The following is a 17363-nucleotide window of genomic DNA, read 5'->3' on the forward strand; positions in this document are numbered from 1 at the left end:
CCCCCCCCCCCTCCCCGCCCCCCGAATCATCCCAAACTGCTGATTTGACAAGGTGTTCATTAAGACTCCTGGGTCTGAAGATTGGGAGCCTGAGCTCTCATTGCACATGATACATCTCTTCTGCGCGCTGAGCCTGGCGCTTAATGCAACTGGAGGAAAAAATAATCAAGGAACGTACGTGGAGGCTTGGGGTTAAGTGGCGAGAACCGTGGAGTTTGGATGCTTATTTTCACAGTGAGCCATCACCCTAATGGACATTGATACTAATGATGGAGGAACCCCTATGGTTATATGGTTTGTTCAGAGCTGTCTAACGCTGGGCACTGCCTGGCTTTCAGAAATACCTTCCAGGAGCTCTGTGTACATGTCTGAGACCATTTAAGTCAGCCATTCCTGCTTAAATTCTAATACTGTTGTTGATAACGATGAAATTTAGTTACCTTGTACCTAGAACTGCATCAGGCAGAGAGCAATGTTATTGCTGTGCCTAAAGAGCGTACAGTCTCTGTTTGTATAGGAGTGAAGGTAAGTAATTTTAGAGAAACAGACACCACTTGCTCTGAGTGAAACACAGTGACCTTTGTAGTTATGCATCAGGTTTCCTGCTCATTTATCGCATAGGTAACCAAGAATAAAATCGGCCCTTTTTCACCGCATTGGTTGCTGGAGCAAAATCAGAATAATCGGCTTTCATTCGTGCCTGCAGATACAAGAGAACAGATAACTTGAGCCAATTAAAAATGTTTGTGTCTGGAGGATCTTTTGTGTTCCTGAGTGAGTTGCCAGGCGGCCACTCTTCCCACCATCACGGTGGTGTTTCTGTTGTTTGGTACTTAGTCTGAATGATGAGGTTTTAGAATTGTGCTCCAGGTGAAACCAATGTAAAAGCACCTTAAAAAATAAATAGGATTATGCATGGTAAATGCTGTAAAAAGTTGAATACTTCGTCCTTGACTAAGACCCTGTTGAAGCTGGAGGGCTGCAGGTGACCTTTTGTCATGCCGAGGGACCGGGTGAGGGAAGTGGTTGTGTCCCTGCAAGGCCGAGGGTGGGAAGAGAGGAGTTCCCCTCGCCTCTTGCCATCTCCCACCTGCATCTCGCTCTCCCTCCTCCTCTGTTCCCGTACTCCCAAAGGAGAGCAGTGCTGCATCTCAACCATCCCCGGCTGCGTGGTGCCGCTTCCACTTGCTTGAAGCCTTCTTACAGCGAAGGGACATGACAAGTGCAAATAGAGCTGATAAATTTGTTGCTGTTCTTTATCTACATAATCTGATTGCAACTGATAGATAATGCCACCAAGATAGAGCAGAGCTGCTTCCCATTAGCAACACACCTCTCCTTTTTTTATCCTTTTTTAAAATTTATTTTAAATAATCCAGTGGAAGTAGAGTATTGACTTTTAACTGAGGGGAAGTAATTAATCACAGTACTTATGAGTAGATCATTTACTGCAGCTTGAATGCAGGATGGGTACTTGAGGCTGTTGTACTCAGTCAATCAAGGCACGTTGATACAGGTTAATGGCACACGGGTCATCGTACTGTTGGGATTTATTAGGCAAGTTTGTGTTCTGATCTTGGGCAGTTTAACTTGTAAGCAGAAAGCCATAGCAGTGGGCTCTTGGGAGGAGTGTGCCTCTTTCCATAGTGTTGTGTTTGAGGTGAAGACAGCTGAGCCTGCTGCATCCAATCGCCTCAGCTGGTGTTGGTAGTGACCCTCCTGCCAGTTATTTCTTGCTAGGCAGAGCGTTTTGCTAGGCTTCCTGAGCTGCAGAGAGTTAACGGAGAAGATTGCTGCAAGATCTTGGATCATTCAAAAAAATAACTTCAGCGTAACAGCATCCACTCACCCTGTCTGCACACACTGAATGCCTTTCTCCCACAGCATCCCCCATCCACGTCCTTCCCTTCTTCCACCTGTAGTTCCCACAGCTGGGTGGGAGACACAGCACAGGCCAGAGCGAGCTTCAAGAAATGAAAAGCAACTCCCAAGCCACCTGCTGCTTTTTTATTGTTAAAAAGATAACAGTTAATTAAGGACTGGAGAAACCTGAGGGGAATAGCGTGTATGTCTGTGAAAGACTCAAAGGATGTTAGGAAGGAAAGTCTCCTGTAGACAGTAAGAAAATTTCTTTGTGCATGAACTTGCTTGTTTTGACTGAGACAATGTATAAGTGGATCGTTTCTGGAAACCTTGAGTGGCAGCAGGAGGGATAACAGTCTCATTATACTGAAATTCTGTGTACTTTTAAGAAGCAACTATAAGGGAATGCTTCAGGTGAGAACCTAAAACGTGTTCATGCCTTTCTTCATTTTTGCATCTCTTTACTTTTTTCTAATTAAGGGATACTCTTGCATGCAGAATTGGGTATGCAAGGATTAAAGTCTGTGCCCTGTCCCTTGTGTCAAGACCATAAGAAGTGCAGCAGGGATGGTCCTTAGCCCTCTCTTAGAAACGGCATCAGGGTGTTATGGGTAGCCTGAAAAAACAGAGCACACCCAAGTCTTTTGAAGACAATTTAAAATCATTCAGCATGTTCTTATTTTGTGAAGTAGCTCACATGGGCTAAAAGAATAACGTGAATTTGAAGTTTACACATTTTCAGTTTTATTTATTAACAATTTTAGATCTTTAACAGTAATAAGAGCTAGTAGACCAATCGATAGCTCAAAGCAGCATCTTCTAAGAGCATACAAGAGCTACTGATGACCTTAGAGATAGCACACTTCCTTCTAACATCTCTTTATTAGCCTGTTGTAAATTCACACGAACGGGACCACAACGTACTGGTGACTCCAGGAGTGTATTCTGAGTGCACGTGTTCTCTGATGGACAGCTGCTTGTAATAACTTCAGGTTTCCCTGTATAGAGTATTTTCTTTGAAGGCTTTCCATATTTAAGATAAGTGAATAGGTGATGCCTGAGCTCTGAAGTTGGTATCTCTTGATATTTATGACTGTGTCGTTAGGAAATCAGATCAACAGCTTCTGATGGATTTTTTTTTTTTTCTTTTCTGAACTGCATTTTCATTATTTTGTGATCTCATTCAAACTGAAGAGCTCTACTGGTGTGAGAACAGAAGGTGGTTTGAAGTTTTAAGAAACTGATTTGAAGATGTCTCCAGGCCCATTTGGCTTTTTCCAGGGAGCCCACAAAAGAATCCAAAATGAACAGTCATTTTTATAGAAAATGCCATTAAATCACTAAGTAGCGCCTTTTTTTTTTTTTTTAATTTATTTTGGAAATGCCTAATGAGAGATCTGGCTATGTAGGGTATGCAGCAGAGGGTGTTGCTTGCCCTGAAGGTTGTGGGAAGGGTTCAAAAGCAGCATAGACACAGCCTGAGCCCTTTGCTTGGGGGTACGGGGGGATCCCAGAGCAGGGACAGCACTCACACTCCCATCCTATTTTCATATCTCGTCTGGTTCAAAAGGACGTATATAGTTCAGCAAGCTGAATGAAAATGTTTGGATTCAACTGTTTTCTGTCAAAATGCTGTTTTATCAAAATGGAAATATTTTGTGAGAACATGTCAGTTTTGACAAATTGTTTTGATGGGTGAAGTCTAAACAAATTGTTTTAGCATTCTATGCTCTTTTGCTATAAAGACATCTCATTTTAATTTCGTGATTTAGACCTTTGTAACAGAGTTATAACGTTTATATGTTAAGGCTTTTATAACATATAAGTGTTGCATCAAATGTGTGACAACTTTAAAATGAGATATTGATAAGGTTTCTGTATTTTTGCAATATGCTATTTACCTTTTCAAAAAGTGCAGATCTTATAATATCTGTATATAAACTTTTGAACATTGTGAATTACTTCTTTAAAAACCGTGTTTCTTTTATGAGATCCTAATACTTTATTTTATAATGGAGCGACCAAAATTGCCCAGGTCCTGTCCAGCTATAATTCCTCTCGTTAACTTTTATTCGTTCCAGTCCTAGGAAGGAGTTAAATTTTTAATAAGAAGAATAGTTGCCACAGTGAGAGTGTTGTCACTTAGCAGATTTATCCCAAAGATTTTAAACCATTTTATAAAGCTGTTTAAGATGCTGTTCTTCACGTATGAGAAAATTAAAACTCTGTTTAGAGGTTGATGGGGTCCAGTGGGGTTTCTCTGGTAGAGGTGTTGAAAAAACAACATGAAAAGCATTTTTTTCTTGGTTTTCTCTCTCTCTCTCTCTCTCTTTTTTTTTTTTTTTAAATTATGGACAAAAATTAGCATCACTCGATGTTATTACTTGTCTTTGACCCTGTCCTCTCAGGCTCAAGTCCTCTCAGATAGGCTAGTGTTAGGTTGTCCTCATGCCTGCAAGCTTGTACTTGATGTGTTCAAACACTAGGTAGATAGATGGGCATAGATATTCAATCATGCATTATGTATTATTTTGTATTATCATGCATTATTTTGAAGGAATGGCACACTACTCGCTCAACGGTCCCTGGTGGCTGGAAGCGTGGTCGTCTGATGCCTTTCCTTGTGGCTGGGAAGGGCGAGGGTATCCACAGGGTATGTAAAGTTGTTTCTGAGGAGTAGCTAATTTAGGTGCTGTAAGCCAGTATTTTTGTGCTCCTATTCGTTTTTCTCACCGAATGCAGCAGTTCAGATTCCTGAGTCTTGCTCTTGTCGATCAAGTGAGTGGTTTGGGGGGAAAAAAACAATCATAAAAAAGGGAAAAATTATAGTGCGTGTTCTTTTTCATTGTCTTCTCAGTCCTTCAGATTTCAAGGCTTTTCCTGTGCTTGAGGACAAAAAAAAGAGGATTTTCATATAAACTCGTGACCTGGAGAGAAGTTGGCATTAGAAAACCAGCAACTACTAGGAGACTAGATAAAATCCCAAGAGTTGGTAATGTGATAATAGTATCTCATATTCATTGAATGGAGCGCCTATGACTCAGTGCTTTCACGGGACTGTAAATGTTCTTTTAATCTCTTATTTCTCTGGAGAGGCAGATAAATCTGAACCTATTATATGCTGTGGCTGAGGCAGGGCACAGAGATTTACAGGGGCAGGCGGTTGTGCACTGGGAATGAAGCCGCTGTCCTGGCTCTTCAGCCTGTGCTTGACAGGATTACAGGGGATGCAGTGATGCAGAGTTGCAGCACTCTGGACTTTTTTTTTGCTGCTATTTGCCTGGTTTTTCATGGTCAGCGTGCACGGGGCAAGGGGAAAGAGCTGGTTTTTGGCAGCTGATGTTGAAAACCTGGTGCAAGGTGAGAGGTGGTAATGGTACTTCACATATCAACTAGGGTTTGCAGCAGCACCTGGTCCTCAGGTGCTGCCCTGGTGCCCAGCTTTGGGCCAGTCAGGTCCGGCCACAGCCCCGAGTTTTTTGCTTCAAAAAACGAGACTAATGAGTAGAAGTGAGAAAATGGCAGGGAGTCAAAATGGGAGAGAAGAATCGGGAGTCAGAGAGGTTGGGAGCAGTGAATCGAATGGAGAAAGAAGTGGGAAGAGTTATTATTAGAGGGATATTGGGTGCAATCTATTTTGTGACGGAGTTCAGCCCTGTGGAAGGGGAGCTCAGTTTTATAACCTGTACCATCGCTTCTGCAGAAATAAATAGAGTATTAATGTGAAAGGGTCCTTTTTCTTCCTAATTTAAGAATCTGCTGTAGTATCTTCTAACTAGAAGCTGCTCTCTGAGATATTTTTCATTGAAGGAGGCAGGATTTTTGCGTTTTCCTGCAGGAGACACACAGGTCGTGTGCTGCAAAGACTGCAGCGGAGCAGGGATACTTGGTTTTCACTTTTGCAGGTGTGGATAATTTCACCAAGGTCTGTTGGGAGGAGGCAAAGCCTGGGCTCAGCCTCAAGCAGCCCAGCCTGGTGCTGAGTCTGGGAACGGGTACATCACTATAACTGCTCCTCAGGAACTGGGGAGAGAAAAGCGGGATCTTTCTCAGGTCTTTCTGTAGTGATCTAGATCCAGATGGATTTTCCCCTCTGTGCAGTTATCCTGCATGAGTGCGGTCTGGAGCAGAGCTATTGCCTCTGCTATGGATACACCTTGGCCCAGCAACATGCAGATCTGGCCTTTGTTTTGGCCTGCTTTGCTCGAAGGCAGGTGGTTCTGTGGCATTTTTATGGCAGGAAGATGCTTTAAAGCCTTTGGCCTTGGAGCTGCAGAGGTGTGAAAACAACCACCCACGCCGTCTCCAAGATGAACTGAACCCGATCCAAAGGCAACAGGCACATCTGTGGCTCCAGGCAGGGCTGTGGTGTTGCCTGCTAAACCTGGAAAGAAAAGCAGTTAGGAGAGCGTTGGCCTGTCGGGAGCATTGCCTCGTGTGATGCATGCCTTCTCTTTAGGCTCTACTGTGTCTAATCTGGTGCAAGCTCTGACTGATGCTTTTTCCATGGTGAGAGTGTTGCTAATACCTGTCGCCTCTCGGGATTATCTAGTGTTTAATCATTCAGTTCAGATCACACTGTAGCCTTAGTATCAGTGGGATCAGTAAACTAAGTTGTTTTTTTTTTTTTTTTCCTCTTGACTTGTTTCCACTCACTATGACAAACTTGATGGCGTTTGGCCCCCAGGGTCTTGGACAGTTGCACAATCTCGTATCGGTTACCTCTCTGCACAGCAGACCCTGTGCAGGACCATGGGGCTGGCACTAACATGGGTCTGTTACTCATGGCAATAGTGGGACTCTTGGCAAAGCTGTGTCCTCATAGAACATCAAAGCCTCATGCTCTAGAGGACCAATCACTGTGATTATGCTACTGTTGTCATGGTCAAGCAAGCCATCGCTGATGAGGACATAATTTCAAAAGTATCCTCAATGTAACTAGAATATTTCAAATGCTTTCTTGTCATTGGGCCTCTTTGGAGCACAATTGTGGTGTGGCTGACAGCTCCTTTCCGTGGTGCCATCTTCACAGATGAGCTGTGTGTCATGGATGAGTGATTTAGATCACTTAAAAGAACCACCACCAACGGTATTAGCAAAAGTAATTGTAATGTGGATCTGTAAAAGTGTGACTTAGCAAAGTTTGATGGCAAAGGTTCCCTCTACTTCTTACTACGTGGAAGAAACATACAAAGGAAAATCAAGTTAGAATCAATTTAGAATGATTGACACAGAGACCGGAGATGCAAAAAGGTAAGGGAGACCCTCCTGTTGAGTCACGAGGTTCAGAGTAGACCCCCTTGTTTTCTAAACTCATGCTGGAGCCTAGGTGTGGCTAGATCCAATCTTAGTCTCAGACTTGGTCAACACTTTATGTCTAATGGAAGAGGTATACAGGGTTAGGGAAATCTCTTGTTGAGTCACGAGATTCAGAATGGACCCCCTTGCTTTCTAAACTCCCTCAGAGAGGAGTCTAGACTTAGTCCCAGACTTGGCCAGTGGTTTATATCTAATGGGATAAGACGTGGATTTCATTCAGCATGCTGCCGGTCACAGAGGACCTATTGTGAATAAAGGGTCTCTCTGCCATGGATAAGGAAGGATCTCTTAGTCTCAGGTGAGGAATCTCAAGCCTTAAGAAGCGTCCCCGCTCAAGCAGAGAGTCGCCTGACATGCAGTCCAGTTGCTCTCCAGGGAGAACTCGAATTGGGCTCTTCCATTGGTTTGTCATTGGCAAAAAGCCTCTTTGCCTTGAGGAGCAGCCTTGAGACAAGTCCCAGCTCAAGGGCAAGTCACCACCTTGCAGCCACACTGCCTAGAAGGGAGAGCTCAAAGCAGGCTCACTTAGGCTGTTGTATTTATGAGATAACGTGATTGGCTTGTAGCCAAACTGCATACAATGGGAAAGACATGCACGAGACCCCTTGTACCCACAACATCCTTTGTTCCTTGATAAACGAACCTTGGGAAAACCACCAGCTTTTCAGGTGTTAGTCTCATGATTGGTGATCCAAGCTCACACGCATTGGTGCTCACTGGGTCGCTGTGCTCCTTTGTGTGTTTTCTTGAGGAGTTCTTGTCCCAGCTCCAGCTCAGGCCGTTACCTCTTTTGGAGTCCGTACCCAACTGCTGGGAGTTTGGTGAAGGGGGAGTCAAGTGCATCCGTCACGCTGTGCCTGGTGAGGGAAGGGTGGGTGTGCCAAGGGACTGGTAAGCTTTCATCTTGCTTAGAGAGGATTTTATGCACGGGTAAAAGTCTTCCAGTTTCATCAGCTGCCTGGATTGCAAAGAACAAGGGATGTTTTCTTTGCCATCAAGGTAGAAATACCAGCAAACTTCCTCACTATGAAGATTTCTTGCCACACTTTGAGCCTAAGAGCTTGGGTGGCATGAATTAGGGTGAGCTAATCGTGGACTTGTACATCGCTGCTTGTGCCCATCACATTTTGTGGTTGGAGGTGGCTCATCAGAGTATTTCCGTTTGAAGGTTTGAAGGACACGTTTTGTCCTGTGTGGCTTTTGTCTTTTGCAGAAGGACCTCCCTCCCTGGTAGAAATGGTTCTATTTGAAAGGATCGATGAAATTTCTTTCACTTTATTTCTTGTGTGTGTGTTTCCCCTGCCTCCCACAGCACCACAGATGTCAGCTGGGATCCTGGAGGTGCATTCAGCTTGATAGGATCTGGGTGGGGGAAGTTCACAGAGGTCTTCTGGGAAGGTGGGTGCATTGAAAGGTGGAGAAAATATGGATGTGTGAGCCCCGTGGACCACTCCTGACTCACTGAACTTATTTAAGGAAGGAAAAATTGTCTTGAAAGTAGCAATACTAGTGGAGCTTAGGTCCCTGTGGAACAGGATCCTTTGTCCTGTCCAATTTCCCATCCCACCAGTTGGCCAGCCAGCTGCAGATGAGCTCTAAAAGCAGAGTTCTTCCAGCCTGTCTGCTGCAGGAGAAGTTCAGTTGGATCCTTTCCTGTAGCTAACAAGTGAAAATGTGAATTACTGATTGAAAATCAATGCTTCACTCACAGGTGCTGGGTCTGATACACCAGAGAAGCACCAGCATTTCCTGAGATGGATTCTTAGGCTGGGCACCCATGCGTTACACTGCCAGCTATTCCCATTTACCCAGCAGATTTTCCTTTGTTTGAATATTCTTGTTTAACATTTTGCTTGGTCCTTGAAGGCTTTTGCAGGTATTGTGATGGTTCGGATTCACTTCGTTACTGCTAAAAATTAATACTTGCATTGTAATGACTTGAACTGCAGTTCTGAGAAGCCTGGTTGTGCTCTCCAGACGCAGAAAAAGTGCAAATCCTTGTTCCTAAAACTTCCAGTGCAATCTGTTCTCTCCCAGAGGTTTCCAGAGCCACTTTATCTTCGTTGCAAAAGAAGCATAAAATAAAGCAAAACACCAGGTATTAGTTTGGGGGAGATGACTCTGAAACCACTCAGAAACTGGGAGTAGCTGGAGTGTTTTTTCAGCTGAGTCTGTTTAGTCTGAAAACAGAGGTCACCTTGGCGCTTTCGGACTTCGGAAGCCTGTAACCCAGATTTAATCGTGGAGAGGGGCACCGTCTTATTTATTTTTTTTTTTTTTTTTTTTTTTTTTGAGACATTAGAAGGGGGTACTGACTGACAGACAGCAAGATCTGTGAATCGGGCACCGTTAAGACATCTCAAATCAGGCATCTGGAAATGTAGGCCCCTGAAATCTGTTGTCAACTTTGAAAATCCTATTCTCCCCCCCCTCCTCCTGCCAGCTTTGAAAGTTCGAACTCTGTTCTTTTTATCACATTTGTCATTCCTTAGTAATGAAGCTCTGGCATTCAAAATTTGGCTGACAACTTTGTGGGTATGAGCCAAAATGAAGTTCAACTTGCACCTTTCTCTGATGCGCCCAGTGCTATTCGCAGCGAGAGGCAGAAGTCTGAACTAGAGGGACGCCAGTCTCATTCATTACAGCAATTACTATCTTCTCACTGATGCCAAAATTAAACTTGTTTTCTTTATGCTAATGTAGGTGGACAGGAACTGATGAGGTGTACGCAACAGGAATGTCGAGAGCGCAAGTGCCATGTATAAACCATTTCTTCTCAGGCTATTCCTTCATTTTAAATAATGTAAGGGTCATAAATGTGATAGAAATCATGCAAAATCAGTGCTGCAAAAGACTTAAAATAGTTCCAGGCAAGTTCAAATATTATTTTATAGAGGTTCAAGTCCAGCACTTTAAGGTTTGATAATTTTGAATACATTTAAATGCACTTTTAAAGTTGTTTAGATCTCTAAACTGAATGTGTAGTTCAACTGGTGTTGGGAGAACGGGCTTTTGGGGAAGGAGAAATGAGAAACTCAGGAGTGAGATCTGATGTAAATTCCGCTGGGCCTGGCTTCTGTCTTTGTCCATGGCCAACTATATGGATTGCATAAGGTATGTATAACCGAGTGTGGGACAGGATCCAAGTGTGCCAAGCACTCGTGCTGGATGGAAGCTCAACCATGAGCATGTTGTGCCAGGTTTCATGGCAGTGTCATTTGGGCAAACCCAGTGTTCCCTCTTTCCATTCCTTTAGTTCAGTGTTTGGCAGCAGATGGCTTGAGGATGCACTTTGAGGAAGCTCATGTTTGGTCTTCATGACTGGAGGGTAACGGTGGCAAAATTTGTGCCCACAGTGCTGTTTGTATTTGCAGTCTGATGTCCTCCTGCTCTGACCACTGAGATTGCAAATTCTCAGAGGTCCAAAACCTCCAGGTTCTACATTGTTGGGGCAGTGTGGTAGCTGATACCAGTCTTTGGGAAGGACTGAGAAGTTACAGTCACCAAGCATTTAAAACATTTAGAAATCCCACTCTGATACGTGTGAAAGCGCTTAGTGCTTCAGACCGGATTTCTCTTGGTTGCCTAATGTGGTATTTCCCTAAAGTGTGGAGCAAAGGACTTGCTTTGAGGAAACCATGAGAGCTGCTGTTGTTTAATTATTCTAGACCTATGCTGATTAATTACGGCCCTTCCTGGGCTCCCCTGTGGGATAGTGGTCTTTAAACCTTGTATCAAGTTGTTTGTTCAGAGGAAATGTTTTAATTTTCAGATGCTGGTGACTTTTTTTCCCTTCTATAAGTGTTGTTATGTTAGCAAGATATCTATATCGCTGTTGGTTCTCTCACGCAGAAGTGAGATTTTTTGGGGAGAGAAGAATGTTTCTGATGTAATTTAATTCCCATTTACAGGCAGGTGGAATTAAAGTCTGGTTTCTGGGTTTCCAATTGCAGATGCACAACGAATTTGAAGAGGCATCTGTATCTCTGAAACTGAGATTTGCTGAATTGCCATTTGGTGCCCAGCTTTTACAGATATCAAGAATTGAATCAGAACTTGACTACCAGAAGCAACATTTATATATTTCAGTTCAAATCTCATGAAACTGTGGGGATACAGATCGGGAAGTAACACGGGCTTACAATGTTTAGCTCAGACAATTATTCAGATTGTTTTGGAAATGAAATTGAAGTTTCTGATAAATTCTTTAAGTCTGCTTGCAAGCGTATTGACTCAGCAGCTGACATACGATGTTCTCAGGGTTGATTTTTCTGCTTTGGGGGGGAAGGCACCTGGAGTTTCTGTGGTCCTGTCAAGGAACTGAAAGTTTGCACAGCTGCTTTTTTTTTTCCTCAGAGGTCATCAGTAAACATACAAAGAGACTTTATAAATCGTATCTGAATTTGTGTGATAAGCAGGATAGGAGTGGTCACACAAGCAATGGCCAGTTTTGAATGGGAGAGATGGAGGCGATAAGTCACGCTGCTGTAAATCACTGTCAGTGACTAGAGTGGAGCAACACCTTCCCTTATTTTGGGATGTAACTGTGTGTGTAGGTGCCCATGGAACTGGACAACAAACCAGCTTTTCTCCTGGTTTGGATTGCAACCGTATCTGAAACTTCAGAGTTGGTAAATCCCCGAGGAGATGATTCTAAAACACGTGTTGCAAGTCCGTTGCAGTCTGCTGTGCTAAGCCTTTCTTTCCTTTCCTCCCCAGCAATCAAAGAGAAATACATGGACTGGACGGAGTTTCTCATACACGATTTGACCGGTGCCCGGACTGCGCCTGCGAATTTACTGGAAGGCGTATGTATTAGATTGCAGTTTCTATCCGATAACGGCATCGCGGTGTGCATGCTGCAGCAGTGTTTGCACTCCTGACGTTTAGGGCTGTGTGCTTGTAACATCTGTGTGCCAGCATCAGGGGCTGATCCAGCGCTGGCCAAAAGTCAGTGGCAACGTTGCCTTGACTCTGCTGGCTCTACTTCTGACGTAGTGCTGGGTAGTTTGTTTTGCCTTTAAGCTGGAGGGTGGTGCTTAGGAAGTTGGGTGCTCGAAGAGGGCTGGGTGGTGAAGGAGAGAGTGGAGGGAGTCTGTAGGGAGAAGGACACAACCCTTCAGTGCCCCATTAGACCCACGAAACTGGTGAGCTGAGCTTTCAAGTCAGGACGCAGGTTGGAGAAGGGGTTTGGTAGGTTGATGGGAAGCACTGTCAGGTTTATGTGTGTATGAAAATAGCTCCCCCAAGGACATTCCCTCCACCTAAACAGCGGTCAGGTTTAGCAGGGAAGCTGAGTGAGGCGGCCTCAGTAGTCAGGAGAGAAAGGTCTGTTTTCTCAGATGCACCCATATGGCCAAGAGCCCAGTCTGTGCCGTGTATTCACAGGGCGCCTGGGGCAGCCTCAGCTTGCCTTGAGATCTTGGACAGAAATCCCACAGATTCACCTTGAAACTGTGGGAGCAGAGCACCTTCTTCATCGGGACCTGCCCTGCTCTCTTGTGGATGCTGTGAGGGGCATTTGGAGGAGGAGACAGCACATCCTGCAGGAGATAATTCTCTCTGCCCCTCTATTTAGGATGAGAGTGAAGGTGCACAGGCAGTTTACCTTTGTGTAAGCTCTGGTGTTGGGTTTTTGGAAGCAAGTGTGTATCCAGGCATCCTTTTTGATCATTTTGTCCCTGGTCACTCCCACCAGCCACAGCTGCATCCTTCTTCCCTGTGTCTGAGCAGTATGAGCTGCCTGGCAGGGAGAATTAATAGCATACCATCAGGGATATTTTATCAGGGATATTTTTTTTTTTTTTTTACCCCCCAATCTGTTAGCCAAACAGCTCTTGCACGCCCAAAATAATGCCTGTCCTCAGGTCTGCTGCATCCCCGTTCCTGGACCATTCCCAGGTGGCATATGCAGAAAGCTGGTGGTGTCTAACACCCATCTCTGGTGTATGCCAGTGCCATCGCAAAGCTCTCCATTCCCTTTCTGCAGGCAGAGAAAAGAGGCAGCCCCAGGCAGAAATGCAGAGAGAGAAAACGGTGCCTTGGCTTGAAACAGTTTCTGACCCTTTTCTGGTGTTTTATGCAATATATGTGCTGTGTCGTGTAATGTATGTAACCCCCTGTCCACAGATTTGCTGTTCGTGAATGCTGCAGATTGTTGTTACACTGTTAAATCAATATGTAGTGATATATTTTTTTTACATGCTAGCTATGCATATAAAGAGTTCTTGTGTTATGGTAAATGTTAATATTTCATGCAAGCCAATTATTAATCTCAGCCATTCAGTTCTCAGGGGTAAGTGACAGCCCATTGGCTTAAAATTTAGCACACAAATCAGAGAAGCAATATTCACTTTTATACAGCCAGGGATTTATTATAATAAGTTAAATCATTACACCATCATTTCATATTAAAGAATGCTTTGTTGCAATGAAGCAGTTGTAAGAAGAGAGGAAAAAAACCCATTGAAGTAGATTTCTATTATATTATTAAATTTTGACACTGTATTTTGCCATGAAATAATATTTTGAAGAGATTATACAGGTGTCTGTAACTTACACTATAGAGGAATGGCTTATAATGGCAAATACACTGTTCTGAGAAATATCAATCATAGAGCTGGTTAAAACTGTACATGCGATGAGGTTTTAGTTAATTTTAATTACATATTTTACCAGATTCTCATTCTGTTGTCTGCATTTTTGGGTTAAGGGAGATGCAGTAAAAATCAGTTGCATTTCAACATTTTTATTACTTTCAAAATTCAAAAGGAAAGGGAACTTTTTTGGAAAAAATAAAGTCTTTCTCCTCTGTTTTTCTAGCCACCCCTAGAAAGAACCATTCTGGACTGACTCTGATTTACAGAATTAATATTTTTTAAAAATACTGTGAAAGGTTTATATTGTTTAATTAAGTAGAAGTGGGGCAAACAAAAAAGTCATTGTTTTTAATATGTTTTGCATATATTTGCATCTCCTTTGGGGATCAGTGCTCCCAAATCTTGTGGTGTTTTTTTTAATGCTGCTCTTAAAACCCTGGAACTGAGAAATTGCTTAAGAACTGGAACTTGCATTTAATAAAAAAGAAGAAATCTAACGGTTGTGTTAGTGGAGAAAAGCTTGACAACAGAGATGCTCGCAATCACAAAACAAAAACACTGAGCCCCAAAGGTATCGTTCTGCAAAGCATCTCATGGTTTTTTAATGCTTGTGGTTGGCAGCTTTGCAGGTGTAAAGTTAAGCACATGTGTAAATGGTTGCAAAACTGGAATCACAGGAAATACTATGTGTGAGTAAATAACCTCAGTCACTGGGATTTCTTGGACATGGTGACTTAACCCAACAAATCCTGTGTGCCTTGGGCTTTGATCCCAAGACCAGTTAAGCTGGTAGGAACCTCCCGTTGGCTTTGGCCTCTGGAGTAACCACCACAGACTCTTGCCTCTATGGCTATGGGGAGTAATTTGCTCTATATGCCAGCAGGAATGAGATAAACCATTCATTGAGAAAGATCATTGCACAAAGGGTGGTTTCAGAGGCATGCCCAAAGTAGTTGCCTTTTAGTTAAATGCCAGTGTCCAGTCCTGTGATTGGTTCTTATCAGCTGCAGTCAATGAGAATTTGGTTTATAACTGGGCTTTGAGTTGTTCAGGAGCATCCTAAGTGGATGTGCCTTATGAGCTGTTCCACCTTTTATTATTCTTTTTTGTTGTTGTTGATGATGTCGGTTGAGAAATTAGCACAACTGTTGTTTTCTGTTTTACTTCTGAATTTGCACTTGGAAGACATTGAGTAAAATAGAAGAAGAACAGACTGTTTGCTGATCGCTTGGATGATGGTGTGAAAAACAAAAATAATCTTCTGCTGTCATCTGTTTCCTTGAGAAGTCTTCAAATAAAGTTTAAAATAAGGAGTTTTGCTTCTATTCAAACAGCCTCTGCGAGGAAAAAACCCTGTAGACCTCATTACAGTTGATTCCTTAATAGAGCTGCAGGATTCCCAGAATCCCTTTCAGTACTGGATAGTTAGTGTGGTTGAAAATGTTGGAGGAAGATTACGCCTTCGCTATGTGGGATTGGAGGAGACTGAATCCTATGACCAGTGGTTGTTTTACTTGGATTGCAGACTTCGACCAGTCGGTTGGTGTCAAGAGAATAAATACAGAATGGACCCACCTGCAGGTAAAGGTCTTCCTAAAAATACTCTCTGCCTTTGGGGCATTTACTGATGTTTTGAGATACTTACGCAACCCATTTCTTCTCCAGCATTCACATTGCTTTGACAGTAGTTTCCAGCTATAACACAGATGGCATGTGAGAGCCATCTAATTTGGGTTCCAAGTGGGTCGGGTAGACTGTATTAAATTTATTTAATAAATTCAGTTCAGCTTAGCTCAGTCCTGGAAGGAAGCAGTGTCCAATAAAAGCAGTTCTGTGTGGTTTTCCACCAAGGAGCAGAGCTGATGGGTGTCATCCAAGGATGTGCCTGCTTGTCCAGCCCTTTTCAGTGGCATTTTAGTGACCAGGTTTTCCTGGACATACTGTAGGCATCCTGGTGGAGGCCTGACTGGGAACTAGTCTTCTGCTGTCCAAATCAAGTCCTAGGTGGCATGTCTCTGCATGTACTAGGCTCCGTCTGCTTTCCCCTCTTGCCCATTTGTTTTTCTGTGGCCACACACATTTTTTCTGGGTAGCTGTAGACATCCATAAAATTTCCTGGGGATGGAGAAAGTGTTTTGAGACCCTCATGGCCCATCTGACACAGGTCTTTCATATTCTGCTGTAATGCTGGTGTACATCTGCCAAGTGAGACCTCCCTTGTGTGTAACCTGTCAGAAGGTGCGGTGAGGGTTCTGGGGTTGTCTGTCTGTGCATGTCAACCTGCCCATTGCGGGGTTATGGGGTGCCTGTTGCTAGAAGCTAAGAAAATACTTACTTGAGTAAGGGCAGATGGGGTTTTTCAGACTTAAAAGACCACAGATTTTTGTCCTGCGTTTTCTCAAAGGGAGCGAAGCCTTTGGAAATATGTCAGACCAGATTCAACGTAGGGGAACTGCAACTTGGAGAAGCAGCTCTTTGGGGTTTAGTGTTCAAACCAGCTTGGGTGGAGAGAGGGACTGAATTTAAGCCAGTCTGGGGTCAGAAATTGGAAGTCACCACGCCAGAGGGAGGAGAAGTTCCAGGGACAGGAGCCAGGTAAAAGAGTCAGACACAAGCAGGCTGGGCCAGGAGGCTGGTCAAGGGTAGAGTTTCGAGGGCAGCTGGAATCAAACTCCAAACAGTGGGACTGTGTTGGCAAAAGGAGCAGGATCAAAATGGCAGGGAAAGAATGACTGCAAGGCTGAGCGTAGGGGAAGACGAAGCATCTCTAAGGTTTAGCAGGCAGGGTACGTGCTGGGGACCACAGCACACAGTAGGGGCTCAGGGCTGCTTGAAGCCTCCTGGAGAAATGCTTGCAGAGGCTTTCACTGGCAGGTTCTGGGGCTGCCTTTGGAGATATGTTTCCATCCAGACTATACCTCACTAAAGGTGGGGATGACTGGGAGGGTGAATTTTTTCCACCACCCAATAATATTGGTCAGAACTTTGTGAAAGTTGCTGGGTGGTTGGATGTCTCAGGGGTTTGGCTCTGCGTTGGTCTGACTTGAGTTGGTTGAGTCAAGTTGGTTGACTTGACTTCTTCTGGAGTTAGGGATCTGGTTAAACATGACAGCTTAGGCTATTGCCTGCATGGTCTTCCTTGGGGCACAAAGCGTGGCATGTCTATTTTTCATAAAACTGTGGCTTATACTTGGGGCCACAAAGCTGTTTGCCCAGTCCTGTGGAGCATGGCTCCTATTTCTAGCTGGATGCCCCAGGACTACTATTTCCCTCAAGAGATGAGGTACTTTTTTGGTTAATTCACAGGTTTTGGCTCAGCAGACCTACTCCGCCTTTTCCTGTGTAGGTGAACAACGTGTCCAAGTCTGTCCCTCATTTTCCTTGTGCTGTAGGTGAAGTTTTTCCATGAGTGTCAAATGATAGCAGAAAGGTAGCCCTCCTTTGGGGAGGTATTTCTGATGTGCCTCCTGTCCATCACGCGTGATTCAGAGAAGTTACCCCAATACATGCAACTGTCATGTTCACGAGTCCGTCTGGGTCTTGGGTCCAACTTGGGGTCTTGAATGCTTTTTGGAAGCATGT

General features: G+C 43.9%; 1 protein-coding gene across 1 annotated transcript in view; it reads left to right on the forward strand.

The window, feature by feature from the left end:
* The window catches only part of SFMBT2 (Scm like with four mbt domains 2), a 112226-nt gene that overhangs the window by 27122 nt on the left and 67741 nt on the right, over window positions 1-17363 (forward strand). Inside the window, exons 4-5 of the mRNA XM_026867362.1 lie at window positions 11902-11990; window positions 15116-15362. Coding sequence (XP_026723163.1) covers window positions 11902-11990; window positions 15116-15362 — 336 coding nt within the window. The remainder of the gene's footprint in view (window positions 1-11901; window positions 11991-15115; window positions 15363-17363) is intronic.

The sequence above is a fragment of the Athene cunicularia genome, unplaced genomic scaffold (genome assembly GCF_003259725.1).
Source record: "Athene cunicularia isolate RWA unplaced genomic scaffold, athCun1 SCF_3, whole genome shotgun sequence".
Lineage (NCBI taxonomy): Eukaryota > Metazoa > Chordata > Aves > Strigiformes > Strigidae > Athene > Athene cunicularia.